Source organism: Terrapene carolina, unplaced genomic scaffold (genome assembly GCF_002925995.2).
Source record: "Terrapene carolina triunguis isolate 2854851 unplaced genomic scaffold, T_m_triunguis-2.0 Scaffold89, whole genome shotgun sequence".
Taxonomy (NCBI): Eukaryota; Metazoa; Chordata; order Testudines; family Emydidae; genus Terrapene; species Terrapene triunguis.
In genome coordinates, this window is record NW_020664440.1 from 28,625,114 (window position 1) to 28,640,114 (window position 15,001).

Consider the following 15,001-nt stretch of genomic DNA (forward strand, 5'->3'; position numbering starts at 1 on the left):
GGCTTTTTGGCAATTCCCCCCGGACGGGGGTTTGAGTGTCGAAAAGCCGGACATGTCTGGGAAAAAGAGGACGTATGGTAACCCTAATTCCCATAGACAGAGCGTTCTGGTGTTTCCGAAACAAACTACGCTGCTGGGGAGCTCACTAGGCCCCAGCTTCCAAGCTCCCTGCCAGGCAGGCCACCAAGGAGCCGGGGGAGCCAAGAGAAAAACAGCAGGTTTCTAGCAAAAGCTTTGTTGAAACTGACCCGCTCCCCTGAAATGTGGCCATTTTGACTCATCAGCCTTTTCAATATTGCAGCCAACTTATTGGCTGGTCCAATTATCACAGAAGACAGTGCAGATGAGTAACCATTGGAACAAACTGTTAAGGGCTGGGGTGGATTCTCCAGCTCTTGGTGTCTCCAAATCCGGACTGGTGCCTTTCTGGAAGATGGTTTAGTCCAACACAACTGACTGGGCTCAATACAAGGGGAGCTGGGTGAATTTTGCGGGCCTGTGTCCTACAGGAGGTCAGACAAGATGGCCAAGGGTCTCTCCTGGCCTTAAAAATCTATGAGCAACCTGGCTGCAGGGTACTTAATTATTTGTGTTACTGTTTACCAGTCACAGATTGGTTTAAACCTTGGAGTATGAGTTTTGCCTCCAAAATTAGCTACTGCCGTTAACTGCTGTAACACTGAATATTATTATACAGACTTTAAACATGTCCCCTCGAATTCATCTCCTCTCTACAGTGAGCAAACCCCATCTAGTCAATCTTTCTTCGCAGGAGTTTTACTAGGTCTCTAATTATTCTAGTTGCCACTTTGTGAACCCCCTGTGATTGTGTAGTATGGATCGACAAAGCGTGTACACCACCCGGAGAGCCAAGCTATCCCCTTGCTGCCCCTTCCCCAAGGGAAATCCAAGGGTCCCCAGCAACACACACACAGCCCTACCCATCCAACCCTGGGGTAAGGGCCTATGCCACTCCTACAAAACAAATTCCCGGCACCCACCATGCCCCTACTGACACTCCCACCATTCCCAGCACATCTGAATGCACACACATGCTCAGGCAAGGATCCTAGCCCCCCACCTTTCTAGTCCCCAGCCCAGTCAAGAGAGCAGAATCGGTGGGGGCTCTCACAGCCCCTCCTCTCTTGCTGCCAGCTGGCAGGGGAGCTGGGGGGTGTATCCGTGCCAGACTCTTTTGCAGCGATCCCCAGTTGTTAGTTTGAGTGGCAAGAGCTGTCGCGTCGTTAGGAAGGGAACGGGGAGTCTGAACAGCTGAACGCCCACGCCCGGGGTTTGAATGGAGCAGCCTGTCATGCAGACGGAATACAAGTGCTTCTGTTTATCGCCAGCGCCCCAGAGAATCTAGCACAATGCCAGGGAATGCGAACCGCCAAGAAGGAAACTAGCAGGTTGATCTTCACATGCTGAAGCCTCCAACAGCCAGGGATAGAACCCAGGAATCCTGACTCTCAGCCCCCCGACCCCCAACTCTAACCCACTAACTCCCACTCCCATTCCCATCCCAGAGCTGGCTCTCACCACTAGATCCCATTGCTAGCTTCCATGGATCAGACACAGATGTGGACTTTAACACATGCTTGCCAGTGGATTAAAATCGGTCTCCAGACTGAGTTTCACGCACAGTACTGAGGATAACACCCCCTTCTACCGCTAACACACACACAGCCTCCTCACTTTCTCCTCTTCTCACATACACCCCCATGCTGCTGGCAGCATCCGTCACTCGGGGAGAATATTTCCCCCATAGCTTTTTTAGGAAGGAAAATGAGGTTTCCCACATACAGAGAATTCCCACGGAAAGTTTCCACCAGCCTCAGAATTGTAGATTTTTTCATTAAAAACTGAAAATTGACCAGTGTGGGGCCAGACGCCTTCCAGAGTTTGGAAGTTCCTAGCTGGAAACGTTACAGTTCTGGGGAAAGCGTGCTGGATTTTCAGCAGTTTTCAGCCAGAAGTCTCCCCGTTTGGGGCCAAATTGTTTCTTTCCAAATCGTCCAGGTTTGGGCTGAAAATTTTCGCTTTTCAATGTCAAGTCAAACTGTTCTCCAACCAAGAGCAGATCCGCACTCTGCCCTTCCCCAGCAAGGCGCCAAACTGAACCTGGTCGGCCCCCACACAGAAGCGGGGTGGTGTCCTACCTCAATGCGGCCGGTGTCGGGCTGGAAGCCACGGGAGGGGTCCTCGGTGGTGACGCGGCACTGGATGGCACAGCCATTGATGCGTATGCTGTCCTGCCGCAGGCCCAACTCTGGCAGGCTCTTCCCCTCCGCGATGTGGATCTGGGCATGCACCAGGTCCACGCTGCCAAGAGAGCGGAGGAGGAGAGCTCGTGTTAACCTTCAACTGACCACAGCAGCACCAGTGTCCACCAGAACCTAACCTCCTCCATAGAGCCCAAGTGTCCCCAAATAACCCCCAAATGGGGCCTCTGATCCCCATAGTCTGTTACCTCACATGGGGCCCCCATAATGTCCCACATCACTCCTCCAGTGTCCCCCACTGTCCCCACAGAGCTGGGGATCTGCGGGTGCATTGATTCTATTGCCCTTTGGGATCACACAGGGTTTTCTAGCCACCAGTTTCAAAGTCATTGGCAAACACAGGCCAGGATTGGCACCCCCATTATTATACAAAAAGGGGAAACTGAGGCACAGAGTGGCAGGACAGTCCCCTCCCTGCTCAGTGCCTCAGTTTCCTCTCCCATCCTTTGTCTATTGCTCTTCAGGGCAAGGACTGTCTCTCACTGCGTGCCCATGCATTGCACTGCATGACGGGGCCCCGGGTTTGTGCAGTGCCCAGCACGATGCCCCTCTCCCGTGATCTTAGGGCCTCCGGATGCTACAGAAATACTACCTACAATCATAAGTTAAGCCTGTATTTAAATGCTGTGTTGAACAGCAAAGGGATTACTCAAGCAGGTACTTAACTACAAGCTCTTATGGGACCTTTTTAAAAAGGCTGTTAGGAGCCTAAATCCTATTGACTTTCAATAGGGCAAGTAACTCCCATTTAGGCCTTTGAAAGCTGCCCTCGATGTGCTTTGCTGAACCGGGGCCACAAAGCTGGGATTTTAGCCAGTGATGGAGCTTGTGTGATGCACAAGCCAGGCCCAAATCCAGCTTGCAGGCCCCAGCCAGTCCAATTCTGAACATGCCTGAGTGGGAGCGCTCTGAAGAGAGGGAGCTGTTTTTACATAGTCCCATAGAGCCAAGTTCAAGCATTCAAAGTCATAAATTGGGCCTCCCTCCCCCCACCCCGGGGGGTGGGTGGGGAAAATCACATTTGGTTTAATTATCAAGCGATCTTAAAATAAAAAAAATAAAAAAAAAATGTGGAGGGTTTATTTGCCTCTTGATTTTGAGCCTTTAGAAACTCGTAACTGAAGGTGGAGCTAATACTCACAATCTTAAAGCATTTAATATGTAGAGTCCTGCACAGATACAAAATTTGTATCCGCATCCAATCTGCAAAAATGATCCGCGGATATAAAGCAGAGATCCGCGAGTGGATATCTGCGGATTTGCAGGGCTCTATAAATATGCCAAGTTTAGCTCAATGGCCACTGAGGGAGAAATTTGGGGTGGCTGCAAGATCCCAAAGAGGGACAAAGGAAAACTGAAGGAACAATCATTCCTAAGAACAAGATCTACCAGCTACACTGTAGCCTCAGGACAGACAACACAACAAAGAGTAAACCAAAGAAACAGAGAACGGCTAACATCAAGGCATCCTCAAGTCCCCGATCCTCTCTAGCTTGGCGAGTTGGGTAAAAAAAACACCACACAGATTTTCCAGTGCATTGGCTAGTTTGAAATAGCAAAATAAAAATTCAGTCTGAACTGATTGTTTGGTAAATCAAGATGGAGAAGAAATCTGTTTGGGGTTGAACTAAAACTTTCACTTCAATTTTGTCGAAACAATGTTCTGTTCAACCAAAATCATTTCCTCTCCTTACCCCCCCACTTCGCCCTCCTGAGTTTTATTTCAATTGAACTTTTTAAAAATGTTAAAGTCAAATTAAAGGAAAATCTGAGACGAAAAGCTGTTCTGAATGTAAAGAATTCCCCTTCTCCCTCCAAAATTGGCCTTTTCAACATTTTTTAATTTGGGGGATTTCTTTCCAGAAATGAACAATTCTGCAAAAATCGACAGAAATTCATGAAATGTTTTAGTGTTGTTATCGAATGTACATTGTTTGCTGAAAAGCGTTTCACATGACGAATTCCACCCATCAAGGCCAGGATGGTGAATAGATTTTAATAACCTTCTTATCATCCTGTCTGATCTCTTGCATTGGAATTAAGGAGGGTTCCCAATATTCTGCTGAGCTCCACCAACAAAATACACTCCCCTCACTGCCAGGGTGTCTGCCTACAACATAAGCTCTGGCCTGGCATGGTAAATTCTATAGAGGTTTGATTGATGAGAGGGAGGCGTTATCTGGATTACCATGATGCTCTGGTGCTAGGCACTGTACAAACAGAACAAAGATCAACCCTGCCCCTAACAGCTGACAAAATGTGTCAGTTCTGTTGGGCTCCGCTCCTTCTGGGTTTCAAAACTGTACAGGACCATCCAGTTCACCCAATTTGACCTTCAGGAGAACCTACCCCAGTCACTCCTGCCTCCAGCGCAGAGCTGATGGGCGAGCTAGAGCTCAGCTTTTGGGTTTCAATGAGTTTTAGGCCACAAAGGACCAATAGATCATCCAATCTGACATCCTGTCCAGCACAGGCAATTCTATCTCAGCCAGTTCCCCGTGAATTGAGCAGAAAGACTTTAGTTAGACCAAAGCATTTCGATCCTCAGGAGCCCTGCCTGTTGAGAGTCCCAGGCAGAGAACAGGGGAGCTGAGGGGCCTCCAATACCCCAGGCCCCTGCACTTGCAGGGAATTGCTGAGGTGAGTCATGCCCAGCGGATCCCAGCAGGCAACCCCTGCCCCATGCTGCAGAGGGAGATGAAAACCCCCAAGGTCCCTGCCAATCTTGACCAGGGGAAAATTCCTTCCCAGCCCCCAATCTGGTGATCAGCTGGACCCTGAGGATCTGGGCAAGACCCACCAGCCAGGCAGCTAGAGAGGAGTCGCTGAACCACCTCAGCGCACGGGCCCTGTTTCCAGCTGTGGCCGATCCCCGAAGCTTCAGAGAAACACAGCCAGTCTCGATTTAAAGGCTCCACATGACAGAGAATCCACCCCATCCCTGGGTCAGGTGTTTCAATGGTGAATCCCCTTTCCACTTAAAAACATCTGGCCTCACTTCTAACCTGAATTGGTCCAGCTTCACTTACCAGCCAAGGGATCTCATTCTGCTTCGAAGAGCTCTCTGCTCTCCAGAACCTGCTCCCCGCGGATTAGAGACCAGGACCAAAATACCCTCCTATGGACCGTTAGGAGATAGAATGGGGCAAATCCCCCACCCCCCATTACTGCTTGGTTTGGAGCTGGACAAACAGGCTGGAAATCAGGTGCAGATATTTAAGAAGGAGGGGGATTAACCATTGAACAGCTGACCCAGGGACATAGATTCTCCAGCATATGGTGTCTTCAGGTCAAGATCAGAGGTCTCACTTTAGAAGATTAGCCCTAGTTCAACAACACTGGCCTGGGAGTCAGGACTCTGGGTTCCACTCCTGGCTCTGCTACTGCCCTTGGGCTAATCCCTTCGTCTCTCCGTGCCTCTGTTTCCCCTCCCGCCCTTTGTCTATTCAGACAGTGAGCCTTGGGGGCAGGATCCGTCTCTCACCATGTGTCTGAGCAGGGCCCAGATCGCAGCTAGGGTCTGAACAGCCTCCAGCATGGCACGGTCCTGGTGTGTGACCAATAACAGAATCATAACGATAAGGATTGAGGTTTTTACAGCGCCATCAAAGTGACAAGCGAGCCTTCAACGCTCAGTCAATAGGACAAACGCCTGACGAAGGCTCTAACAGACCATCAGCCCCTGCAACATGCACACGTTATGGGGTGATCGATATTTTATGATCCATGAACTCAAAGCTGGGTTATAAACGCAGCTGCTTTAAATGCACCTGCCTGTGACCTAACCCCAGGCAGCTCAGATCTTGCCTTCACATAGACAGAGAGATTCTGAGTGGGGCCTAGTAAGGGGAGGGGAAATGGGAGACAGGACTCCTGGGTTCTCTTCCCAGCTCTGTGATTAAGGGGTTAGCGCATGGGGCTGAGAGTCATGTTTCCCACTCTAACCCACTAGACCCCACTGTCCTCCCAGAGTCAGGGCTAGAACTAGGGCACCCTGTCTCCCAGCTCTAACCACAGGCTGGGACTGAGGCACATGGCTATAATAAAGGGGCTATTTTAAAACAGAGCCAGAAACTCCCAGAGTTAAGGCCAGAGGGGACTAGGAGACAATCTAGGCTGCCCTCCTGTGTAGCACAGGCAGACTGTCACACAGTTCCCCTGTATTGAGTCCAACCACTTGGGTTGCCTAAGCATCTCCCAGCAAGGCCGCCAGTCTGGAGAATCCACCACTTCCCTTGGGAGTTTGCTCCAACGTTTAATCACCCACACTGCTAAAAACTGGTGCCTTATTTCCAGGGCCGGCTCTAGGCACCAGCAAAACAAGCTGGTGCTTGGGGCGGCACATTTTTAGGGGCGGCATGGCCAGCGCCAGAATGCCGCCCCTGCCGCCCCTAAAAATGTGCCCCGGCTGCCCTAGCTCACCTCCGCTGCTGCTGCCACTCGCGCGCCGCTACTCGCCCTCCCTCCCAGGCTTTCAAACCTGGAAGGGAGGGGGAGCAGCGGCGTGCGAATCAGCTGTTTTGCACGCTGCGGCCGCTCGGGAGGGGGAGACTCCGAGCGGCCGCGGCGCACGAAACAGCTGATTCGTGCGCCGCTTCTCCCCCTCCCTCCCTCCTAGGCTTGAGAGCCTGGGGGGAGGAGGCAGGGCTGGGGATTTGGGGAAGGGGCGGAGTTGAGGCGGGGCAGGGGTGGGGTAAGAAAAAAAACGGGGGGGGGGGGGGGCGGCCAAAATTGTTTTTGCTTGGGGCGGCAAAAATCCTAGAGCCGGCCCTGCTTATTTCTAATCTGAACATGTCAGACGCCCTGAACTCAGGCAGAAATTTTAAATGCTTTCGCTCAGCGGAGAGCCAACTTCATTATTAGTGTTAAGAATTGTACCCGGAAACCCCCAACCAATCACAGCCTCATTGTTCCTGGTGCTCCACAGACCTACAGCGAGAGACAGTCCTTGGCCCAAAGAGCTCGCAATCTAAACAAGGAGTGGGAGGGGAAACTGAGGCAGAAAGTGACAAAGGGACTTGCCCAAGTTCAGTGGCAGGACTATACAGCACCCACAAGTCCCAAGACCTAGCCCAAGGCCACCCTCTACTATATCACACTGTGTCTGCTGAGTCAGAGGGGGTTATCCCAGCAGGCTGGGACCCCAAGGGGCTGCAGGTTGGGATTGAGGGGCACCGGCAGAGCTGTGGGGGAGCCTAGGGTTAGCATAGCAGGGGGCTGTTGGGCGGGATTGAGGGGCACCGGCAGAGCTGTGGGGGAGCCTAGGGCTGGCATAGCAGGGGGCTGTTGCAGGGCCGCCCAGGGGGGCGGGGCAAGTGGGGCAATTTGCCCCAGGCCCCGCAGGGGCCCTGCGAGCCCTGGCCCGGCAGCGGTCCGGGTCTTCGGCAGCATGGGATTCTTCAGTGCTGCCGAAGACGCGGAGCGACTGAAGGGCCCCCCGCTGCCGAAATGCCCCGCGAGCCCTGGCCCGGCGGTGGTCCGGGTCTTCGGCGGCATTTCGGCAGCGGGGGGCCCTTCAGTCACTCCAGGTCTGCGGAGGCATTTCGGCGGTGGGTTCTTCAGTGTTGCTGAAGACGCGGAGCGACTGAAGGGCCCCCCGCCGCCGAAATCCCACACCGCCGCCGGGTGAGTACAAGCGCCGCAGCTCCCCCGCTTTGCCCCAGGCCCCCTGAATCCTCTGGGCGGCCCTGGGCTGTTGGTCAGGATTGAGGGGCACCGGCAGAGCTGTGGGGGAGCCTAGGGCTAGCATAGCAGGGGGCTGTTGGTCGGGATTGAGGGGCACCGGCAGAGCTGGGGTGTGTGAGTAAGTGAGTTTGTATGGCAATGGCAGCTCAGTGATGTAGCTTTGCCTGTTACCTGCCCCTCTCCAATCACGTCCCTCATTTTCACGGACAGTGTATCCAGTGGTGTTGCCCCCGCCCCCCTGCCAAATACAGGGTGACTGACAGCACTGTTGCTGGGGTTACCACCCCATGCAGTACAGACAGGCAGAGCAGCTGGGAAACTGATGCCAGGCTTCAAGCCATGGCATGGGGCGGGGGGAGCGTAGGAATCTGGTCTCTTTGGAGCTGGAGGCAGGCGAGCTCTGATTTAAGCAGCTCACGCTCTCAGCTCGGCCAGGTGCCTGCTCTGCCAAGGCAGGGGGCGCTCCATTCCCAGGGGAATCTGGAGAGTGACCATAGCCCCTAATTAACAGCCCCTTGGGGCAATTGCTGACTGCAGGGGAGGTGGCAGCAGTGGATATGATGTGCATGGAACGCTAGGGGACAATGTCCCCCCCATTGCACTGCAAACTCCAACTCTGGCCTCTCACCCCCCCAGCTCTGCCAGTGCCCCTCAACCCTGACCCACAGCCCCCTACTATCCCAGCCCAGGCTCCACCCCCAGCTCTGCCAGTGCCCCTCAACCCTGACCCACAGCCCCCTGCTATCCCAGCCCAGGCTCCACCCCCAGCTCTGCCAGTGCCCCTCAATCCCAATGGGGGGAGGGAGGGCTGCAGGTCAGGATTGAGGAGCATTAGCAGAGTTCATGGGGGTGGAGCCCAGGGCTGGGACCACAGAGGGCTGTGGGTGGGGATTGAGGGGCACTGGCAGAGTGGCAATCACAGCAATTAATTAACAATTCCACCCTGCTCCTCCAGTCACACAGATAGATGGTGTGAATTGCTGCTATTATGGTTTATTAATCATTTCCATTTCTCCTGGCACAGGGCAGCTGCTGTTCCCAGCCTCTGGACCCAGTGCCCACCCTTCGGTCAGGCAAAGCCTGAGGCATCTCAGGAAGATCCAACTTCAGTTCTCAAAAGGGTGTTTTTAAAATTTCGGATGGATCTATTTCTTCATCACACTAGCCTGGGGAACTCATGGCCACTGGATCCCACTGCCATTCACCCTGCTTCCAAATGTAGAAATGAGGGGACAGGGAATGTGCCAGGAAGGTGGCAAATTCAGGAACGATCAATGGGGAATGCTTAATGCTGGTGCCCCTTCAACCCAGGCTGATTGCTGGTAGCCAGGGGCTTGCCAGATTATTCCCATTTGGAGAAGAAATAGATGGTCCCAGTCCGCTATTTCTTTGGTGCCATCCTGTTCGTTTTCTAAGCATACACAGAAAGTTTTGTTCCTTGAGCACAGGAGGAACAAAGAGCTGGCAGTTGCCTTGGTCTGAAATCCCCGCACAAGTCTCCAGCCAGTCCTGTGCCCAAGAAGCCCTGTCTCTCACTTAGGGTCACTCTTGTGACTGCCTTGCTCACTATTTGGCTCTCCCATCCAGACGCTGCTGCAACCATTCAGCACCCCAGCCCCGGAACCGGCAATCAGGAAACCCCTGAGACTACACAATTTCGCTTCTGATCAACCTTGCCACGTGGAGCACCGCCTTTGACTTCTCCAGCTCTCACTTCAAAGAGGAGATTAATTGTTCTTCCTTCCATTTAGCCTGAAAGGCGCTTAGCACACCTATCAGCTGTAGCCAGGCCTATAAATCAAAGGCCTCCTGGATGGCAGCTATTATCACCTTGTAAGGACACAACACCAAACGGGCTTGGGGAACTCATCACTACAAGATCCCTCTGCCTCAAAATGCTAGAACAAGGGAAACCATGGCAGGGGCGCTGGAATAATGTGTATAGTGGGGGAGCTGAGAGCCATTGAACCAAACTGTAACCCTGAATATCATGAAAACCACTTCAAACCAGGGGGTGCTGCCACACCCCCAGTTCCCCTAGTTCTAGCACCTCTGGACCATGGCCCACTGGGCTGATCAGCACTGTCTGATCATTGCTTCGTGCTCCCCCAACTAGTGCTTCTTGTCTTATACTTAGCCCGGAAGCTCTTTGAGGCTGGGACCATCTCTCCATACTGGGTCTGTACAGCACCTAGCACCATGGCTCTGGGAGGCGTAATACAAATAAAAAGTAATTGGTTGCGCTTACACCGAACTCGACAGCACGTCTCGGTCTGTCACACCATAACTTGAACTCCGCCTCTGAGCCATTCCCATCCTTCAGGGAAGGCCCTAGGAGCAGTGGCCAGCACCCTCTGGATCCTGGGGTATGGGGGACATGTGAAGGCCCTGACAGCCCTTCAGCACAGCCCCAGGGTACAAGCCTGACCATCCCAGAGCTCCCCAGAGCCCAGCACTTCCCCCTCAGCTTCCCCATCACGCTCTTCAGACTACTTCTCCCGCAGAGGTAACCTAGCCCTGCAGCCAAGCCGCTCCGGGGAGCTCAGCCCTACATCCAGCTCTAAGACAAGAGAACCTCCAGCCCTCCTCCTTTCAGGCAGGGCCCAGCAGCAACCATCTGTCCTGCTGTCTACCCACCTGGGCTCCAACAGCCCAACAACTGGGGCCAGCTCTACCCACCTACCATTGCAGCAGCCTCAGCCAGCTCCTGGCTCTCCCCCAGGCTCCTTACCCCAGAGAGAAGCAGCCCATCTGCTTTCCCCCCCAGTGCTGGGCTCTCCCCGGCTTCAGTCCAGCCCTCTGCACAGGTGTAGCAGGGCCAGGCTGGCTTGCCCTTAAAGGGGCAGGCCGTCCTGTTACACCCAGCTTCAAGCACCTCTGCTATTGTCTGTGGATCAAACAGCTGGTTGCTGGCACCAGTTCAGGCTTCCCAGCAGAACACTCCCCCATCTCATCTCTGCCCACCCTCCCAACAGAGTGTGACACAGTGACACCCAGAGGGGAGGGGAAGGCCACACAGCCCCTGGCATGGGGGGCAGATTGGGGGGGCCCTGCCATGGGGGAAGGAGGATTGCAGGCATGCAGAGCCCTGGCGTGGGGGGCAGATTGGGGGGGCCCTGCCATGGGGGAAGGAGGATTGTGGGCATGCAGAACCCTGGCGGGGGAGGGAATGGGGGAATGGGGTAATGCTGGGTCATTCCAAGCTCCTACCATGGGCGAAAATAGGGGACCCTGGAATGGGAGAATGGGGGGAGGGGAGGCAGACCCCAGCCATGGGGGAGGAGAATGGGGACTGTGGAATGGGGGGAGGGAAGCCTACACAGGGCCCCTCCCATGAGGAGAAGGTGGGAATGGGGGACACACAGAGCCCCTGGCAGGGGAGAGATTGGAGGAAGTTGGAGGAAACCCTTGAAATAGAGGGGGCTGGGCAGGTGGCACCCAGGGAGCAGTGTGGGGAATGGAGGGATGCCAAGGGCCCTGGTGGGGACAGAGCACTCGGCCGACAGAAGCTATGAAGCGTGTGACCCGCTAGTAGCAATTCTCATTAGTAACGGGGACAGCAAGCGAAGCGGGAAGGCAGCACGTTCCAAAGTGACCTACAGGAAACGCTTCATATGCAGCCCACCCTTAGACTGGGGTACACGCTCCCACTAGACCCAGCTGCTCATCCCCCAGTCACATGATGTAAGAACAAGGGGCAGCCAGCAAAAGGTGGCAAATTCAGAAGTGAGCAGTGTTACTCTGGGGAACTCCCCGCCACAAGACACAGTTGAGATGAAGAGCTGAGCAGGATTCCACAAGGGGACTGAACTTTTGTGTGGAGAAGGGAACTATCTGGAGTGAAACTAATAGGAATTTAAAGACCCATCAAGAGCTTTGGGTTTGGTTTAACCCCATTCTGCTCCAAAGCTTAAGGCAACTGCTTACATAGGGGTCCCTCACCCAGCACTGAGATGCAGCTGCTTCTGGGGTGGGGCATGCGGGTTGTTTACACAAGGATCCCTCATCCGGCACTCACATGAGACTGTGCAGCACTACTGTCCTCCCAACATTACCGTATGTTTTGGAACTATGACAGATGGTGAAAGTGCATGTCAGGAAGTGCATGTCATTGGTTTGAGAAGAATGTTGGGAACTGATTGGCGAGATCGTGTAACCAATGTGGAAGTGCTCTGCCACACAGTCAGCACAGTGGGGACTCAGTAATTGGACAGAGTTGGCTATGGTGGTTTGGCAGAAGCACAAGGTACGTCTTGGACTGGATTCCAGCTGTAGGAACGAGAAGGAGTGGAGGACAAGGAATGACCAGCTGCAGGACGATAGAAAAGGATGCTGCCATCATGAAGACAACTTACGATGGAGTCAAACACTTTGGTCTGGACAGACGGCTGTGGGGAAATGGGTTGTGCCAGTAGGCACAGGAGACGCTACAGGGATGTCTACACTACAGTTCGACACCGTGACTGGCCCGACCAGCTGACTCAGGCTCGCAGGGCTCAGGCTAAGGGGCTGTTTAATTGCACTGTAGACATTCAGGCTCGGGCTACAGCCTGGACTCTAGGACCCTGTGAAGTGGGAGAGTCCCGGCTATTGCCTGAGCCCAAATATCTACCCTGCAACTAAAGAGCCCTTTAGTCCAAGCCTGAGTTGGCTGGCACAGGCTAGCTGGGGGTTTTAATTGCAGTGTAGACTTACCCTCAGTCTAAGTAAGACTCAGCCACTTCTGGGGTGGAGCACAGGGGCTGTTTATACAAGGACCTGGCACTGAGATGTGACCACCTCTGGGGGTGGGGCAGCTGTTTATAGAAGAAATTTTGTAGGAAATTTTCCCTAGAGGGCAGTTATTCTATCGCTCCCCATTAGGGGGTGTCTTGCACCTTCCCCTAACAAAGCTGGTGCTAGCTGCTGTTGGAGATGGGATGCCAGGCTAGATGGGTCCCCTGAGTCACATTCCACTGATTCCCCCCCCCCCAAGGGAAACAATATCTATTGACCAGGTGGGGAAACTGAGGCAAAGAAAGACTACAGGATTTGTCCAACATCGTTGGAGAGCTGAGAAGAGACCACAGGAGTCCTTACTCCCAGCTCCCCCTGCTCTAACCACTAGAACCCACTCTCCTCCCAGAGGTAGGATACAACCCAGGCGGCCTTAATCCCAGTCCTACCAGCTTGCTGTCTGTGATGGATTTCCAACTATACTGCGGAAAGACGGATTGCTCTGATGGGGCAGGGGGCTCCGGCTGAAAGGTGCTAGAGAAATCTTAGCTTCGTGGAGGGAGCCAGGTCCATTGTCCCGCCATGAATAAATGCTCATCAAATAGCGTTATCTCCCAAAGACAGGCGGCTGCCCCGCACAATGCCAACAACAAAGCTGCCTGGCTGCTGGAGCTGAGGTGGGGCCATCTATGGGAGCATGGAGCAGACACAGGTTAATGCTGCCCCGCAATCACATAATGTACATGCCTATAATGTGTCCAGTGCAGGAAGTGGAGGGGGGGCAGATACCAAGCTATATGGGGCTTTGGGGCTGATCTGGGTGAGGGGCAAAGCGGGCTGAGATGCAGATGCCTCTGGGGTATGGCCTGAGAGCTGTTTATACATCTCAGTGCCTCTTCTGGCACTGAGATGTAGCCACTCTGAGGTGGAGCCAGGGGTGTGTGTGATTATATAGGGACCTCTTATTATTTTGGGGAAGTTCTATGGCCTGTGTTATACAGGAGGTCAGACTATGTGGAATCTATAAATCCCTCACCCAATGCTCAGATGCAGCTGCCTCTGGGGTGGGGCAGGGGGGTTGTTTATACAGAGATCCCTCACCTGGTGCTCCACCTCTGGGGTGGAATGTGGGGGCCGTTTATAAAATTACAGCTGTTGCAGGAAGAGGTGGCAGGAGATGGCTGCCAGCACTTCGTAATTCAGCAACCTATCTCAAAGTGCTTTACAGCTGCAATTAAGTCTCACAGCCCCCTAGGGAGGCGGGGAATGGCTGAGGGCCCCCCAGCAGGACACAGAGGTTAAGTGACTAGCCCAAGGTGACCTGGTAGAGCTGGAATTAAAATGAGTTAGTGCCAGCGTGCCACATCCCCCACCTCTAGCCAGGCCCCCCTGCAGAGAAAACAGGAGTGGGGAGGCCTTTGGAGGAGCAGCAGGATCTGGTGGCTAGAACTTTGAAGTGGGAGCTAGGACTCCTGGGTTCTGTACCCAGCTCTGGGATCTGGGGGCTAGAACTTTGAAGTGGGAGCTAGGACTCCTGGGTTCTGTACCTGGCTCTGGGGGCTAAAACTTCGAAGTGGGAGCTAGGACTCCTGGGTTCTGTACCTGGCTCTGGGGGCTAAAACTTCGAAGTGGGAGCCAGGACTCCTGGGTTCTGTACCTGGCTGTGGGTGGTAAGTGGGGTCTAGTGTTTTAGAGGAGTTGGAACCTAGGTTCTTTCCCCAGATTTGGGAGGGGAGTCAAGTCTACTGGCTTGGGGGAGTTGGGATGCAGGACGCCTGGGTTCTATCCTCATCTCGAGGGCAGTGGGGTCTAGTGCTCAGAGGCCTGGGAGCCAGGACTCCTGAGTTCTAGCCTAGCTCTGGGAGGGGAGTGGTATCCAGTGGTTAGAGCAGGGTGTACTTGAATGGCACAAAGGGGCTTTTATATAATGGGGAAGTCCATTGTGCGTGAATGCCATGTCTTCTCCCTGGGCCCTGCTCTCATCCCTTATCAGTGATTCCCTGACAAGGCTATTTAGCCTCTTCTCCTCTTGACAAATTGGTTCCGAGCCAGATTTATTTATTTTATGCAGGCCCAACAGTCCTTAGATTGCTGTTTGGGCCTTTTAACGCAGTGATTAATTGGGAAAGGTTGGAGTTTTTTATGTTCATTAAAGGTTACAGGATAAATATGCAAATATCTCAATTTAAAGAGCTAAGCGCGTCGTAAAAGCAGCCTGCACACTGGCCCCAGCGTGGCTATAAATCTAGCTACATATTAGCAAAATAAATATAAACTAGGTCTCCTATTAAAGAAGCCTTGAAAGGTGGGTTGTTTAA

General features: G+C 53.5%; 1 protein-coding gene across 4 annotated transcripts in view; it reads right to left on the reverse strand.

Annotated features, from left to right (window-relative positions):
- PC (pyruvate carboxylase) overlaps positions 1 to 15,001 on the reverse strand; it is a 236,947-nt gene that overhangs the window by 77,397 nt on the left and 144,549 nt on the right. For all 4 annotated transcript variants that reach the window (XM_024217764.3, XM_024217765.3, XM_024217763.3 and 1 more), the window contains one exon: positions 2,160 to 2,322. In XM_024217764.3, the coding sequence (XP_024073532.1) occupies positions 2,160 to 2,322 (163 nt within the window). The remainder of the gene's footprint in view (positions 1 to 2,159; positions 2,323 to 15,001) is intronic.